This window comes from Cygnus olor, chromosome 8 (assembly GCF_009769625.2).
Source record: "Cygnus olor isolate bCygOlo1 chromosome 8, bCygOlo1.pri.v2, whole genome shotgun sequence".
Classification (NCBI taxonomy): Eukaryota; Metazoa; Chordata; class Aves; order Anseriformes; family Anatidae; genus Cygnus; species Cygnus olor.
The window spans coordinates 3980412-3997129 of record NC_049176.1 but is presented as its reverse complement, the minus strand read 5'-3'; the positions used below and the strand labels follow the sequence as shown (position 1 = coordinate 3997129).

The following is a 16718-nucleotide window of genomic DNA, read 5'->3' as shown; positions in this document are numbered from 1 at the left end:
TAAGCTTTAATTCTTAATTTTAACTCCTAAAATTTTAATTCTTAAAATGAATTATTGAATTATTTATGCCTTTAAGCTTCTATTCTTTAAATCAATACATGTTTGTGATGTTCTTAACACAATGCAGTAAATGTACATTCTCAAAAGGCATCAAAAGAAGATAACTGGGAATGCAATGGGAGCTAAAAGGGAGAGTCGAAAGGGATAACTGCTCCACTATATCTGAAGAACCTGAACTGTTAGAAGAAAAGATGAAACAAAATCAAGAAAGCATAGACCAAAATAGTGTCTTCAAACTAAAGGTTGTGTTATCATTTTTTGTTAAGGGATGCCCTAAGGCTGGACTAACCTCTCAAGCGGATGGTTAGCTCAGGTGCAATGAACTAGAACTCTTAAGAGCATGCAGTAACCAGAGGGCTCAAGCATACCTGACATTTCAGCACACTTCACTTTCCTAGACAGGATGTCCACACATTAACTGTGTCAGAACTATCATAGTTTCTCATATATATGCGTCATGAAAGGCAGTGAGGAAAAAACATATACCCTGTTTCATGATGGTCGTTCCATATTCTGATATACCTGTGTTTGAATATAAATTCAAATGTTCCCTGTTGTTCTACTTCTTATAGAGTATGTCTGTTAGTGTTTTAGTTTAGAACATCAGTGTCTTTTTGAGGTGAACATCTTTATCATTCCTCCTTGCCATGTTTTGGTTCATATCATGGAGCTCTCTTGGAGCTCATGAACTGTATTCCTTTCATGTGAAACTAATTTGGAAGAGAAATTCCAGGAGCCTTTCTAATAAATTCCAGGAGCCCTTGCAATACACACCAGCTAATAGGAGTTCACGGTCAGAGTAGAGTCAGTGTGAAGTTTACTCCAGAAATACACAGAGCATGGGTATCAGGAGCACAGTACCAACTGACTCATTTTACAAATTCGTGCCTTTGGGGCCACACTTCCTGCTAAGTCATAAAAGAATCATGTAGGAAGCTCAGAATTATTTGCAAGTTTTTTTTTTTTTTTTTTTTTTTTTGAGAAATATATATAGTTGTAGCAGAAATAATGGGCAAAGTGGAAAGAGCTTGAAGGAAAAATATTTTTTCTGACAAATTTACTTTGAGTTTACTGTTGTGCAAAACAGGCCTCTTGAGGCAGAAACAGCACCAAGCTGACCTGAAAGTACTCCAGAAATCCAGTGGTGTTTTTTTCTCTTGTTTCATCTTTAATTACTAACTTCTTGTTTTGAAATTGTTTTTCAGTGAATAAGATCATAGATGCCCTTAATACCAGTTTTCTGTACGTCTGCAAGCACCATAATTAAACCGCAAAAGCTTGTTTTTTTTCCCGAACATTTCATAGCAGACTGTGAACATTAAGTAGTCCTAAAATATTTTCCCATCTATTTTTAGCCAATAGAGGGTACACGCAGAAGTGTAATTATAATGGAGCCTTCATTTGCCATTTATAAGAGGAAGAGAGTTCATGCCACTGAGTGATTTTCCTCCAATTCCCTGCCAATACCAATTGCTTCTAACTAGCATATATGGTCAATTATACGATTTATTTGGCTAGCACATACATCTGCGAGCATACCAAACAAATGACTGCTCCAAATACTGTGCATGCCAATTACCGTGCTTAGAGGGATTTGGACAAAAGAGAGATGCATGAATGCACTTCAGAGCATTTTTTTTCCTTTTTTTTTGTTTTGTTGTTTTGTTGGTGGTGGTTTCTTTTTTAACATTTCTCTCTTATCTGCTATCTTTGTCCTCCGTTTGTTTTATTCCCTTCTCACACTACTGTATGGAATGATGAATTCTGATGAGAGAAAGCTCCTTGGAATGTCAAGCAGTCATTTTTCATTAGCCAATTTAGGGATAGGATACCCAAATTGGACTCGGAATTTGCCACCTGAAGGCTACCCAGTTATCAGCATTGAACTGTATAGAGCTATCTTCCTCTATCTGATGAAATTTTTCAGTCATGGGAATGTTCACTTGTTGAGCATTTTGTTAACAATCAGTAAATAGTACTGTTATGTCCACATAATGTATACAAATCTATAATTACATATCTCTCCACAGAAGGTGAGATAAAAACAGTCACTAATGAGCTTATAGTCTGTATAAGAGAAATATATGACAAAGCATTTCATTCACTTCCATTCTTCAGAGGTTTTTATTAAAAAAAAAAAAAGCCACAAATTGATAAAAAGATGAGAAAAGAAGATGCAAAGATGTGAGTAGCACTGAAAGATCACAGGTTAACAGGGTGTTTGGTAATATAAGATGATTATTTCATAGTGGAAGTGACCTAAACATAAAATACTTTTCTGAGTTGTGACTATAATTTAATGTGTTTTACTTTGATCAGAGGCTACACAGCCATTCTCACACAGAAATAAGAGGATCCTTGAAAACAGAATGCGAACTTTCTGTTCATGCCTCATGTGGAATTTAAGTACGGCAAATAAAAGTGATGCAAAAATGCAAGTGAAAAGTTGGCCTAGTAAAAAGAACTACTAGAAACTGTGGCCACTGGTAGTGTCTGCTGTCTAATGTAAGAAAGATCCATGACTTACTTTCCCTTCTATTTTTTTCCTCTCTATTCTTGCGTTCTACTGATGAGCTGACTTAGAATTGTTTATCTTATGAGATCTGACAGGATCAGAGACCATGGCAGTATGGCTGCAGGGTTGTGAACTGTTCTTGTTGAATTCACTGAAGTCGTAGGAAGTGAAATAACAGAAATAGGATTCAAACTTAGGCATCCACCCAGACTTTCAAAAAAGCACATGGAAGGATAAAGTCATCCAAGTCCTGTATAAATACTGCTTGAACACTAAGGCAAAATTAGATCTAATTTGATAAATTAGATAATTTGAAGAAAAAAATAAAACACATTCAGCATAACTGTTCAGCATTCTGTTTTTGGATCAGTCATTCAGCACTCTATTCTGCCACAGTAACCTAGAGGGAAAATCACCTTACTATGTAACTAGTACAAGTTATAATAATGGAGTCAGTCCAGGAGAAATATGCCATGGAGAAGAACAAATTGGACCTCATATATGAAAGCACCTTAAGATTCCAGTGTTCCAAGAGTCAGCAAATTCATTCTTGCTTAAACGTGGAAAAAAAATGGCTAGTCAGAGCCTCAGGCTACAATATCTGTTACTTATCCATTCCATGATGTACCACACCAGTTTAACAGTTGGGAAAGTGAAATTATCAATAACTTTAAAGTGTCGCAAACTAGCCCATAAGTGTAAAGCTGAAAAGCTGGAGAAATGCTAGTACAGAAAAATAAATAAATAAATGGTGCCTATTGATACAAAAATTGTAAATGATTTAAAAGATCAAATACGAAAATGTAGAAGTGTATAGGGCAGTTCTCTTTGTTTCTCAGTTTCCAGTAGGTCCACAAATTTCAAGGTTAACTGTATTGCTGCTAGTGAAACAGTTTAGACTTGTAGCCACAAGACTAGCCCATATCTCAAATATAATGGAACAGAATACTCAGCTGTTTTTCTTTTCCTGCTGCCATAGCTACTGGAATTGCAGTAGGAGGAGGATGTACAACATCCTTAGCGTCAAGACTTGCAAAGCTGGATTTCCTGTTAGAGTTCTTACCCCAGTGACAGTACTAAAAAAGCACAAAGAAGCTCTGTCGTTCTCCATACTCTGTCCGTATGCAGGAGACCATCATGTTTCTACCTCTCTGTACATGCTGTTTTTTATGGAATACACAATTTTGGAATACACAGTTCCAGTGTTTTTTCTACATACACTTCTCTTTTCTCCTTTCATTTGCAGTATAATGTTTTAAAATTTATATGTGCTTATCTGAAAATACCAGTGCATCCAAGCTCCTTTGTATGACACATCAAATTAGTCATTATACTTGAGATTTGCACAAGTGAATTGAAAGGCAGAAACATATTGATCAATGCAGCTATGTACAGTACAATACCTGATGAAATTTAGGGTTGTGGTGTAGGTTAGTTAGTTCTGTGTTTTCATATGGTGGGTATTCTTTCATCAAGATAGTATGTTAATGTATTTCGGAAACTCACAGGAAGAAAAGATCTTGAAAACAGGCTGAAGCACATTCCTATTATGATGAACAATACAGGAAGAGGTAAAAAAATCAGATTAGTATTGAAGAAGAACTATTAACTGCAAACTTCAGGTTAGTTCTTTCAGCTTTTGCCTTTAATTGTACACATGCTGAATGTGTACCTTCTACCAACTGTGAAATCTCACTGAGTAGCACAGGTGTTCTTCATTGTTGGCAAAGATGTGAATTGTTGACCTGAGTTATGAATACCACCAACAGCTATCAGAGCTACATCAGAATTCTCTTACTTTTTTTTTTATTTCTTCCCAGGGTTCACCAGGGGAACGTGGAGCAGCAGGCACTGCTGGTCCAATTGGTCTACCAGGTCGTCCTGGACCTCAGGGTCCTCCAGGCCCTGCAGGAGAGAAGGGTGCTCCTGTAAGTAATCATAGAGTCATATTAAACTGGCATAGCACAGACTTTTCATTCCAGAACATTACTTTTTCCCACTATGGTATTTGCTTATTAAATGTATCAAATTAATTAAATACTAAAACATTTATTGTGATGCCCTCTAACACTCACGAAGGGTTAAACTTGTTATTATCACAGCAGTGAGTGATTATAATAAGAAAGGTTCTCAAATCAGTCTTACATTTAAATTTTGTATCCAGCCACTCTGCAGTAGAGCACAAGTATATTTGTCCTCAGCTTCCATTATTATTTAGCATAATTTTCTGATACGTTCTCTACCATTTACAGTTTCCTACCTGTTGATTTTTAAAATGTTTTGTTGTACTCATTATTGAAACACTACAGTCATTTCATCCTGCCATTTTCAAGTTTGTTTCTTTTGTAATATCCCTATAAATATTTTGAACTTCCTTCTTTCTCTCGTTGAATACATTGAGAGCATTTCAGATAATGTGAAACAACTGATAATAACCTTACGATGTACACGTTCAGTTCTATACTTATATGCAAATGAGTTTTATATAGCTTAGAGAATATTCAGATAATTTTGAATTATTACAAAGTCAGTTTTATGGATGTTTAGGTAATATCATTTTCCTTAGTTTTTCTAAGTTCAGTTAGTGGAACCTCAAAACATGCTTTCCTAAAATGAAATCATGTTTTTGGACTCGCATTATACACAGGAAAGAAAAGGCAAACAATCAGCAGCAAATGCATAGTAAAAAAAAAAAAAAAAAAAGAACAACGACAAAAAAAAACATAATGCCAGCAATTGTTGAGAGCAGAGGCTTTTTGTTACTTGAAATTCCTCACAAAACATGTTTGAGGAAGTCAGGTTTCAGAAAACTAGTATCTGTATCACAGCTGTGAACCTGCATGCACTCATATGTCAGTTACGACATCTTTAATTTTAATTTTGGAATTAATTTACCCATTTAGTAATCTCGTTGTTACAGGAGCATGTCTAAGCTTATATATTCTTTTAAAGACTTGTATTACAGAGATGACGTCTGTATGTTGTGGTTTTCTGATGACTGTGAATATTGGTAAACTCATTTTCTAGAAGGTGTGCGAGGACAGGAGAACATAGGCATTGAATTCACTGCTGTTTCTACTTGAATCGAGGACATGTGTTATCTGGAACATCTTTGGGTGGAGTTGGACTGTATTTACGTATTGCTAACGTGATTCACTGCAGTTGCAAGCTTTGTTCGTCTCCTGTGATAATGTGGATCAGTTCCTTTTCTTCAAAACCAGGGTGAAAAAGGTCCTCAAGGTCCAGCTGGACGTGATGGAGTACAAGGTCCTGTCGGGCTTCCTGGTCCTGCTGGTCCAAGTGGTTCTCCCGGCGAAGATGGTGACAAGGTGAATCATTATAACTGGCATTAATATACCTGTGAGGTTTGTAAGTACAGTTTTCTGGTTTCAGGTCTCCTCACAATAAATATAGCAACTCAACAACTCATTCCTGCCCCTAAGACTCCCCAAATACACTGAAAATTAAAAAACAAACAAACAAACCATAACTTTCTGTTATCAGATGTCTGAGTGACAGATGCCACAGCAGACTGGGATTTGTGTTCAAGAGCTAGAAAAATAACATTTTTCCTGGCAAAGGGACAAGGATTAAAGTGTGGCAAAATAACTCAAGTCACATGACGTCAAAATTGATTTTTGCCTATTTTAGAAATTTGGTCTATGGAATGAGTAAGATTAAATGTTCTCAATAATGGATGGTGATTTAGAACCGTTTGTAATAGGTTGAGGCTGTTAGAAAAATGTACTTGCAGCAGAGATATTCTGTTAACTTCTGGCAGAATTCAGGACACAGCACCTTTCAGGATCATCTTGCATGTTTGTTTGATTCAGCACTGTTCTGTTAGTTAACATAGGTAAAGAATTTGAGGTTTATTTTTATAATGCTATAGTGTTATTTGTCCCACAGAGAGTATTTTCTGAGATTTATTTTTTTTCAATTGTGTAAAGAAACTTTTCTTCCTGACATGTTTTCCTAGCAACATGAATCATATTAAAGTTTTGAAATATTGTACATGGCAGTAAGAAACAATTATTCAGTCACATAGATAAGCCTGTAAATCACTGTACTGTTGTTAAAAGTTCATATTAAAGGTGAGGAACACAATTTCTGTTATTTAGAACTTAGTATCACTATACTTCAAAGCTACATCTTTTGGGCCTTTGCAGTATAAAAGTTAATATCTGGATTAATATGACATACTGTTGAATGATGCAGAATTGTACCCGTTAGGCCTTTACACTTGAAACTGAAGCACACAACACAGAGTAATCATATCAATAGAACATTTTAAAGATACTGTGATTTTGGTGTCAGCTAAATGTGAAGGAGGCCATTCTAAACAAGAACTAACTTTTAACTTTCAATTACAGGGTGAAATTGGTGAACCGGGTCAAAAAGGTAGTAAAGGTGACAAGGGAGAAAACGTGAGTAGCAAAATCCTTTGTCCATTTTGTTTTTCATAAATAAAAGGTATTCATATAGTTTTGCTACCTACAAAAATAGGAACAAAGACACATTTTAAAATGCTTCTTCAAAATAAGGTTGAGTTTTAATAGAGTATTAGAAATACTAAATATACTATTTATATACTAAATACTAAATATAAATGTTTAGTATTTATCGTGTTCCTTGAGCCTACAGAATCATTAAAAAGTAAATGGGTTAAACTACATTCCTAAGCACCCTTCCTATATTATTTTAATTTATACATTTTGCATTTGAACTTGGAAAGACCAAGAGTATACATTGTCTTACTGCGTTTAAGCTGACTCTCTGGATTATGTGACACACCCAACTTTAGCTTCTTAGCCATAATGATGAATATGAAGACTTAGCAGAGAAATCTATTAATACAGTTTAAAATTATTTTAAAAATACCTAATTATTGGAGAGTGAACTTAACTGGTTTCAACATTTCAGAACAGCAAATACCTTATACAAGTTTTCTAATACTATCACTAGGCCCATCAGTAAACCTGGGACTAATTAGGCTTCTACTGAGTTCATTTGAGCAGTTTTTGAACTTCAAAATTATTTCTACAGCACTTCCTTTTCCAAGCTTTTCCTACTTCAAAATTTGAAGCAAGAAAGAATCAAATTAGATTTTGTTTTGTTTTGTTTCTTACCCCAAAATTCAGTTTTATATTATTTTTCACCAACATTCACAGTTGTCAAAACTCAGAAGTCAACACAGGGGTATTCATAGTTAAGCATATTTACTGTCTTGAAAACACTGAGCTTATTGTGACTAACTACATATAGAGCATCATAAAAGTAGATTGCTTCTAAAATTTGCAGCAAATTTATGGCTTCCATAGAATTAGATGATGTTTTGTGGGACTATGCATACAAATTTAAGCATTTCACAGTTTTATGATAATTTTGTAGAAAAAAATATTGAGACAAAATGTGCAGAAAAATTGCAAGGATTTTTTTTGTTTTTAAAGATAGGCTTGTCTTTTTCGACAATTTATGTGAGAAAGACTTGCTTCTGCAGTTTTCAGGGCTGAAAATACATACTATTCACAATCCTATTGTATTAGATAAATCACAAGTGTTAATAATAAACTGTTTGCAAGGCCCTGTAACATACATATGGATGAGAGAGCAGTTCTATTATAAAACACATTTCTCCAAGAAACATACATGTAACCAAATTGTTGAACAAATCCTGCTTCATACTGAAAATAGTCTTGCATAATCTCTTGCAGTTTTGATCAGTCTCTCTCCTTTTGCCCTCCAGAGCAGTGCAAAAGAGAGTCTGAGCATGTGTCCAAATAACTTCTCATTAGTCAGTATTAAAGTACCTTCAAACAATATTTTGCATCAAAATGAGTATCAAATGAGGTTAAAAATATGTATGTCTTGTTCTGGGCCCTATAAAATGAAGGAAGAGGTAGAAGCATCCTACAGTGTGTAGAATAAGGGCATTCCAATATTTTAAAAGTTGTGCATGCTAATTCCCTTCCTCATGGTAATGCTCCCACTCTATAGGAGCATTCCTAGGAGTCCTTTAATTTAGATATGTCACAATACAGGCTAAAAAGCTTTGCTTCTCCTTTTGCCATGATATATGTAATATATATGTTAAGGAAAAATGAAATGAAAGGAAAAAAAGGAGCTCAGAATAAAAGAGAAGGAATACATAGCTTGAAATTTCCGACTCCCTAGAAAATAAGATGTTCTAAAATATGCATAGAACCCCAAAAAAGAAACAGGCTCTGAAGTCCCTTTTCCTAATCTCCCTGACTGAAAAAGATTAAGTTCTTCTCAGAGATATTTTTTCTTCTCATGAAAAAAGATTTAATATCAAAGGGAATGTGGATCCCAGTGCTCAACAAGAACTTAGCATTCACATTAGATTTTTCTCATGCCTCATAGGTGTCAAAATAAACTTTGTGCTGTCACAAAAAAAACATTTACGATTTCATAAATCTAATCCAGACAATAAGTATTTTATTTAAAGGAGAATTGTTAGGTAATACTTTAAAGGTTGGCATTTTCTGCAGAAATCTCATTGAAAGGTCTGATATTTCTAATTTTGAAAAAATAGTTTTCATCTTCATTCAATTTTGCATAGAGTCTATTTTAAATATTCTGAAACATTGTAAGTGCTTGCAATAAATGTCAGTTTAAAGTTTATTATAGACATGAAAATCTGAGCCTTTGAGAGCTAAATAAACAACGCTTGTTTGTACTGAATGGAAAAAACTTGTGAATAATACTACATTCTCTATGGAGAAATGTAGAAACATTTAATAGTGTTTGATCATGTAAATAGATTTGCTATTAATCTCATTCCAGATGCCATAATTGCTAACTTTTCCTTTTGTTGTTGCAGGGTCCTCCAGGTCCACCAGGACTTCAGGGTCCTGTTGGTGCTCCTGGTATAGCTGTAAGTAGCTTGTTCAGAGCAAACCACAATATTCCTATAACTCATCTGATACTTAGAAGTTCTGAGAAGCGCATGGTAATTTGTGCTCCTTGCTCAGGAAGTGACTTCAAATCACTGTTAACTGCTGTGTCCTTACATTCAGTTGTTTATTATAAACAAGCTTGCACATCTATTACTTGATTTGCAGCAGGACATAATTTGAAGGAATTATTAAAAATGAAATAGTGTAAGTAATGAATAGGGCTCATCCTTTCAGCCAATTTGTTTGATGTTTTTATAACAGTCCATGGTAAAATCAGTTTGATACTAAATGCATTTAAAAGAGAATCTCTTTTTAAAATACACCTAGTACCAAAATGAGTTTTGTTTTTTTTTTTAAGTTTTGAATTCTTCTGCCATAAATGTTGGTAGAGCTATGTGCTATTCATATTTTACTAATATGTAGGTGTTCAATACCTAGAAAGTTTATGCAGATGTGAAAGTGAAGAGGTATTCAGGGAAAAAATTCTTGTGAGACTTGTAGTATTGTTTGACCTGCCAAGACATATGCTGGTATCCTGTTTATATAACAGATTTTATTCAATCAAGTTGGTGTACATGCATTTGTAAAGATATTAGGGCTGATTCTGAACCCTCTCTTAATTGTTTTGCCAGTGGTATCACAAGAGCTTCTTCTGTTATCAGACCTGTGATATTTTTGCTTTTTGCTCTTTCCAAATAGGGAGGTGATGGGGAGCCAGGCCCAAGAGGTCAGCAAGGGATGTTTGGGCAAAAAGGTGACGAAGGACCTCGAGGCTTCCCTGGCCCCCCAGGCCCCATTGGATTGCAGGTAAATTTATTTAATGTTTTACCCTCCACCTGTAAGAAGCCTTATTTCTGTGTTAGAAACTGAATGAGTATTGTCTTTATTAAATACATGGTAGTATCAGTTAGTAAGAACTGAAAGAACCCATATTCGTACCGTTCATGCACAAATAACAGATTCAATGCTGAAGAAGATTGGTAGGATGCTCTGAAACTGAATTCCAGGCAACTGTAGGCTTTAGAATGTCATTCAGTAATTCATTTGTTTATTGAGTCAAACAATTTCTGTTTTATCAAGAGCACTTTTTTACTGGAGATACACATTTTAAAGAAAAAATTCAACCTGGGGGAGTATTTAATGTGTCCTAATCATTTGCCGCATTTTCAAAATAGGTTTTGGCAATGTAATGCATTTCTCAATGATATACCATTACAGCCATCATTTGTGTTCTGAAAGATTAGCAGAACTCAATGAAGTTTATACACTGCTGCCATCATTAGCAGTATACCTATAGTTTCACATTTCTTTCTCTCAAAAACATTGGAGAAGAGAGCACTTTGAAACTATCTCTAATTCATGCTTTAAGTTGTAGTACAAATAATACAGGACTCTCCTTTGAAAATTGGAAAATGATAGCAATAGTGATTAATATATTAAAGAATATGTCTCCTCTCAATCTACCATGTGTGAGCTGACTCAGTAAGCCAAACCTTAATCTGTACCTATTATTACTTTAAACTGTATTACACAATGTGGTTCACAAAACTTAGTGAAGTTTATAAAATATTGCAAACCTTCATGGAAGGTAAATGGTTTATTACTGCACTGACGTGTATGTCTTGTATAGATTCATGTTGCCATTGAAAGTGAAAACTTCTTTATTTTCAGAAATAATCAATCAGGAAAAAAAAAAAGATTCCTAAATTTTCTTATGAATTGTTGGTTTTTACCATTTTATAGAGTGAAATTGTCCTTTTTATTTTCTCAGATTTAGGATACTGTTTCAGGTGATGTTTTCGGAAAGACTAGTATACTCTACCTTCCCATTTTATGTTTAATCAGCACAAAGCTACATAAAAATAAAAATCAATTAGCTTGAGACTTAAAGCAAGGAATTATTTTTCTGATTCTGATTGTCTTTTATGTATGTTGATCCATGGACCAAAATGCTAATTGTAATGAAGTACCATTGAGAAATTAGGAGTTTCTTTTATCGAGTAATACAGTTCTCATGGTAATAATGAACTATTGAGGAGTAATTTTCTCTTTCTTATATATAATATTCCATGGTAATTCTATTACACTTATTTCAATTAAATTCTAGTGATAGTACTTAAATTGGGCATTAAGGAAAAGTATTTTTGTTCATAAAAGTGAAAACGTGTTATTGTGAATATTTATTACCTTAACTATGAATTTCTTTACTGTTCAAAATATATTTTATAGTATTTTTAAAGAAGGGTATTTCTAACAAAAGGAGTAGAAAATCAAGAAAATCTGAAAAACTCTACTGACATATCTAAGTTATCTCACAGTTTATGGCAATTTTACTTAAATATTGAAATATAAAAATGACAAGCATCTCAACAACATCTTGCCAAAAGGAACTGGAAAGACTCCCAAAATACCATGTCCAATAATGAATGAAATAGCAATTCATTGAAATCAGTTGGAGATTTTCAATGTTAGAATTAGGTGTTCACTGAATAGCTTTTGAGAATATTTTCAAAGACAGAAATATCAATTAAATGTTTAATTGCCTTTGAGGTTTCATAAATATGGCCTCTGCAAACAGTATAAAATGTGCTTTAAATTTAATATTTACATTAACAATTAGCGGAATCAGGACCTGAGACTGCAACTTTTAAAACAAGCAATGGACATACATACATACATATAGATAGATAGATAAACAAACAAACAAAACAAACAAAAAAAAGAACAGCATTATCTGATGAGTTAATGTTGGCTTTTTCATGTTGATTGTTTAGTACTAAATAAGCTTTCACAACAACCACAAGGCACTGACAGGTCAGCCAAGTTTTCACTGTAGTAGACAACAGAGACATACATCATTTTAGAAAAGGTATACCTCTGAATTTTAACAAGTCTTTCTGTAGTTCAGATTGTGTCAAAGTAGGAGGGCAGCTGAGAAATAGATATAGTGTTGGCTATGTTCGTACTTCCTAATTTTTATACAGCTTTGCAGCAAAGATGACAAGTTGCCCTTTCCAATCTGGTTGGTTATATTTGATACATACTTTGAAAGTAGCAGAACCCTGGAGATGAAACTTAAAACCAGACCTTAATATAACGTAAATCACTATAATGCTACTGGACTCCTTGGCTTGATACAGAAGCCAAGTACCCTACATTTAGGATTGTCCAGCTTAGTGGTGATAGTGTTTCTAGCTGGGGGAACATTATGCTAGGTATCAGTATTAGCATCATCTACAGTTTCCTTCTCTTGATGTTTGTTACTAGACAAACTTGGACACTTTGCTTGTAAGAATGTTTGCATAACGCAATGCAGTGCCTCTCAGCAGGATTCATTACCTCCACTGGACACCTTGCTAAAGCAGTTTTACGGCTTCCAATACTGAGGTAGCTTAGACATCTCTGCATGCCACTTGACTGTGCTGCATTGATCATGTTTTGTTGACATATATATGTATCATAGCATAAATCAAATTATCCAAACACCCACTTGGGTTTTGGATAATGATGACACTGTTTTTCAAGTCAGCCACCCTAGCTTTTATGTGTGTCCAATTTTTTTTTTTAATTTTCTGATTCACCTTGTTTAAACAGCCCAGGACTACATATACATTTGCTGTAATATTAAAAATTCATTTTATTTATAGGTTTATTTATTACAAATAGTGTTTTTTTTTTGTTCCCCCCTTCCCCGCCCAAGTTTCACATGTATATATATTGTTTTATATTGATTTATATCTCATCATTCCAGATACCCTGCTAATAGTTTTCATATTTCTTCCCTGTGTTTTAGGGTCTGCCTGGCCCACCAGGTGAAAAAGGTGAAAATGGTGATGTGGGCCCAATGGTAAGACTTTGTCCCCATTGGTCACTCTGGGGGCAATGAGTGTCATCCCTATATTATTGTCTTTTCTTTGTAGCTCACAATTTGATAATCTACTCCTGAATTCATTGCCTGAGCATGAAACATTTGTGCATTTTGAACTGTCTCTGGGATTTATTTTGCTTTCCTGCATCCATCTGAACTCTAAGATGAAGATTTATATAACTTAAGAAAATACTCTGAAAAGTAGGTAGCAAAGCAAATGCCATGTTTGCCTGACAGGATAGTGGCAAGCAGGGTCAGGAAAGAAAGAGAAAAGACACCGCTGCACTGGAGAATTTGGAACTGCTTTTCTGAAATAGGAACTTCAGGGCATTGCACCATAGCATCAGAGATCAATGGCACTTTTTCCATTGGACTGTAATTGTATGCCAAAAGATGGTAAACATTATTTGGTTATGTTTACTCTGTTTCTCTGGGTCATCTTGAGACTACATTCTTCAACTGTTTATGCTGTTGTCACAATGCCTTCTGTGCTGGTCTTGACAGAATTGCAAGCTATCTACATTTTGTGTGTGCCTCCAACACCTTATGCCAAGGCTGCCTGCTTTTTTACTGCCCATCTGTAGTCACCATGGTACAGTACGGTCATATGGGTGCTACCAGACAGATAAGCTACTCTGAGGTCTTTGTGCAGTGGAAAGGGTATGTAGGTAATGCACAGGGAAAACAGTCCTCATGATTCCTAATCATTAGATCATTTTCAGCTCATGTACTATGTATCTTGGATATTTTTGTGAACTCATGCAGTGGGCTGCAATCTAGCCCTGCTGTTGTTGTAGCACTCTAAAGATTAAAAGTCTCTTACAGATTGAGGATATTATTTATAGTTGGCCAAAGAAGCCCCACTGGACTTTTATTTTATGATTTTAAATATACCAAATTGTCTCTTTGATACAGGGTCCACCTGGTCCTCCAGGTCCAAGAGGTCCCCAAGGTCCTAATGGAGCTGATGTAAGAATTAATTTATTTTCTCTTAACATTGCTTTTGAAATTCAGTAATAAGCAATATTTTTGGGCTAACTGTATTTGGAATAACATCTTTTATCATTGCAGGGTCCCCAAGGCCCACCAGGCTCAATTGGCTCTGTTGGAGGTGTTGGTGAAAAGGTGAGAATGTTGATTATGTCATACCTAGAAGGAGAAAACGTTGGAATAGGAATACATATTTCGATTCTTCTTTGGTGCTATACAGATATGTTACAGTTCCCAAACATCTTTCGTTAATAATTATTAATAGTGATCAAGCTATACTTCTAATGGCTGATTTACCATTGTTGTGGTTTTTTTTTCTTTCACATTTTACATCACAAAATTATTTAAGTATTAGGCAAGAGCTTTGGGGGAGAAGATGTAGTTTTTGGAAGGATTAGTAAGTAAGGCTACGGTGATTTCCTTGGTTACATAGTTTAAAGTAACATAATTAGCTTCAACAGTATTATTTTTATTTTATACTGCTGTGGCTTAGAATATCATGCAGCCTTCTTCCTGGAAGGTTAAGAATATAAGATATTATCTAATGGATCTGTGGTAAACATATCTGTGAGGTGAAGCAGAACTGAAGCATCAATATGTGTTTGATCTTCATAGAAATAGATATAGTTCCAACAAAGTTAAAGGTTTGAAAATGATTTATGCTAGTTGAAAATCTGTCAAACAGATTTAGAATCACAACAATCATCCCACTAAATTTAATTCAACATGACATTCAGATTTGTGTATCCCTGGTTGTCATTTTTATTTCCTCTTGCTTATTTCCTGTGTTGTCTGCATTCATACAGAAGCTTCCACGTATATTATTTTGGAGGTTTTATTTCTTCTAATTACTTTCTTCCTCCTTCTCAAGTTGTAGCATATGACTGTTTGTTTTCCTACTTAGGACTCCTTTCCTCTTAATTTCAGTTCCATTTAATGAGTTCTGCAAGCTGACCAATAATGGAGAGTTGTTTCTGTCAGGAGGAGTTTGGTTTTGAGTCGCTGCAATGGGAGGACTGTTCACGCTTTTAAACAAAACCAAAGCCTTTTCCCTTTTCCTCCTCTTCCCACATACTTTTTTTCCCCAATCTTTTTTTTTTTTTAATATTATTATTATGTCAGCATGCTTTGGCCTGTGCCCCCCCCCACCCCCAGAAGATATATCATACTGTAGATATATAATGCAGTGCTGATTGGAAAAATATTTTGGCATCCTTCCTGTCATTGTTGAGGAGTAGAAGGAGATATTTTATCATTAATACAAAGCCCCCTTCTGTGAAATTATAAACAATTTTTGTCACATTTAGTGCCATGTATTTTTAGCTAGCTTGTTTGTTCCTCTGCTGTACACATGAAGGCCTAAATGTTCAAAGAAATCTGCAGTACAAACGTGCATGTAGCCTTGCATTATTAATGCCTGTATCCTCCATGGAGCAGTCTAGAAGTTTTGAGATTTACACTCAACCAGAACCACTTAAAACCAGCTTCCACCCAGCAATTATTCTCTTTGTTCTGCTTATTATTAAGAAAAAGAGGAAAAACAGAATGTACCAGCACATGCTGATCTCTAATTTGATATCAAAGGCCTAACATACAGATGTTCTAAATATCCAGTAAATTGCTCAAAACTTTGCAAAACTGGGCCTTGGATGTTTACATCAGTTGAAAGTAAAACTACTGTTCAGAAAATAATAAGGAAATGAAGATTATGAATTTTCTTACAAAGCATACTCAATGCGTATTGACCTGAAGTATCCATCCACCAGACATATTTAAAAATATGTTTTATCACAGAAGTAAATTAATTTTAAGTACTAAGAGGGATCGTTCATTAAGATCACTGCAAAATTAAGTGTGTCTAATTAAACATACCAGAGTTTCTAAAGGCAACTTCACCTTTTGAAGTGTCCTTTCTAAAGGGTATGTTAATATTGCCCCTAAAATTCTGATAATCTGTTAATTATCTGATTCTGGAATTCATCTGGGTAGTCATATCTTCTTCCATTTATCTAACTTAATATTTACATTTGGCCAAGTTTTGGTCCTAGTGAGGTCATCATGCTGACGTTAGCTTCTATGAGAAAAAATTCGGTATCTACAGTATGAGGTTTGTTTAAATTTCATCTTTTATGATTTATACTTTTCCATTGCATGGAAATGAGAAAGATGCACATTGCATTAATTGAACTGTCACAGAATGAGGGGCATGCAGGTCATACAGGATATGAAGGATACATAAGTTTAATGGGAAAATGGGGAAAAAAAATCCCCTATTAACAATTACAAATAGAAACAATCCTCTGGAATAAAAATATATTGTTACCTCAGCACTCCATGACAATCAGAAAGCAAATTCTGTTATCCT

General features: G+C 34.7%; 1 protein-coding gene across 11 annotated transcripts in view; it reads left to right on the top strand.

The window, feature by feature from the left end:
* Positions 1–16718, top strand: part of COL11A1 (collagen type XI alpha 1 chain) — a 235611-nt gene that overhangs the window by 98764 nt on the left and 120129 nt on the right. For all 11 annotated transcript variants that reach the window (XR_005822190.1, XR_005822183.1, XR_005822184.1 and 8 more), the window contains 8 exons: positions 4396–4503; positions 5797–5904; positions 6949–7002; positions 9420–9473; positions 10195–10302; positions 13289–13342; positions 14279–14332; positions 14435–14488. Coding sequence is in view for 3 of the 11 variants with exons in the window: in XM_040565891.1 (XP_040421825.1) it covers positions 4396–4503; positions 5797–5904; positions 6949–7002; positions 9420–9473; positions 10195–10302; positions 13289–13342; positions 14279–14332; positions 14435–14488 (594 nt within the window). In the remaining 8 variants the exon portion in view is untranslated. The remainder of the gene's footprint in view (positions 1–4395; positions 4504–5796; positions 5905–6948; positions 7003–9419; positions 9474–10194; positions 10303–13288; positions 13343–14278; positions 14333–14434; positions 14489–16718) is intronic.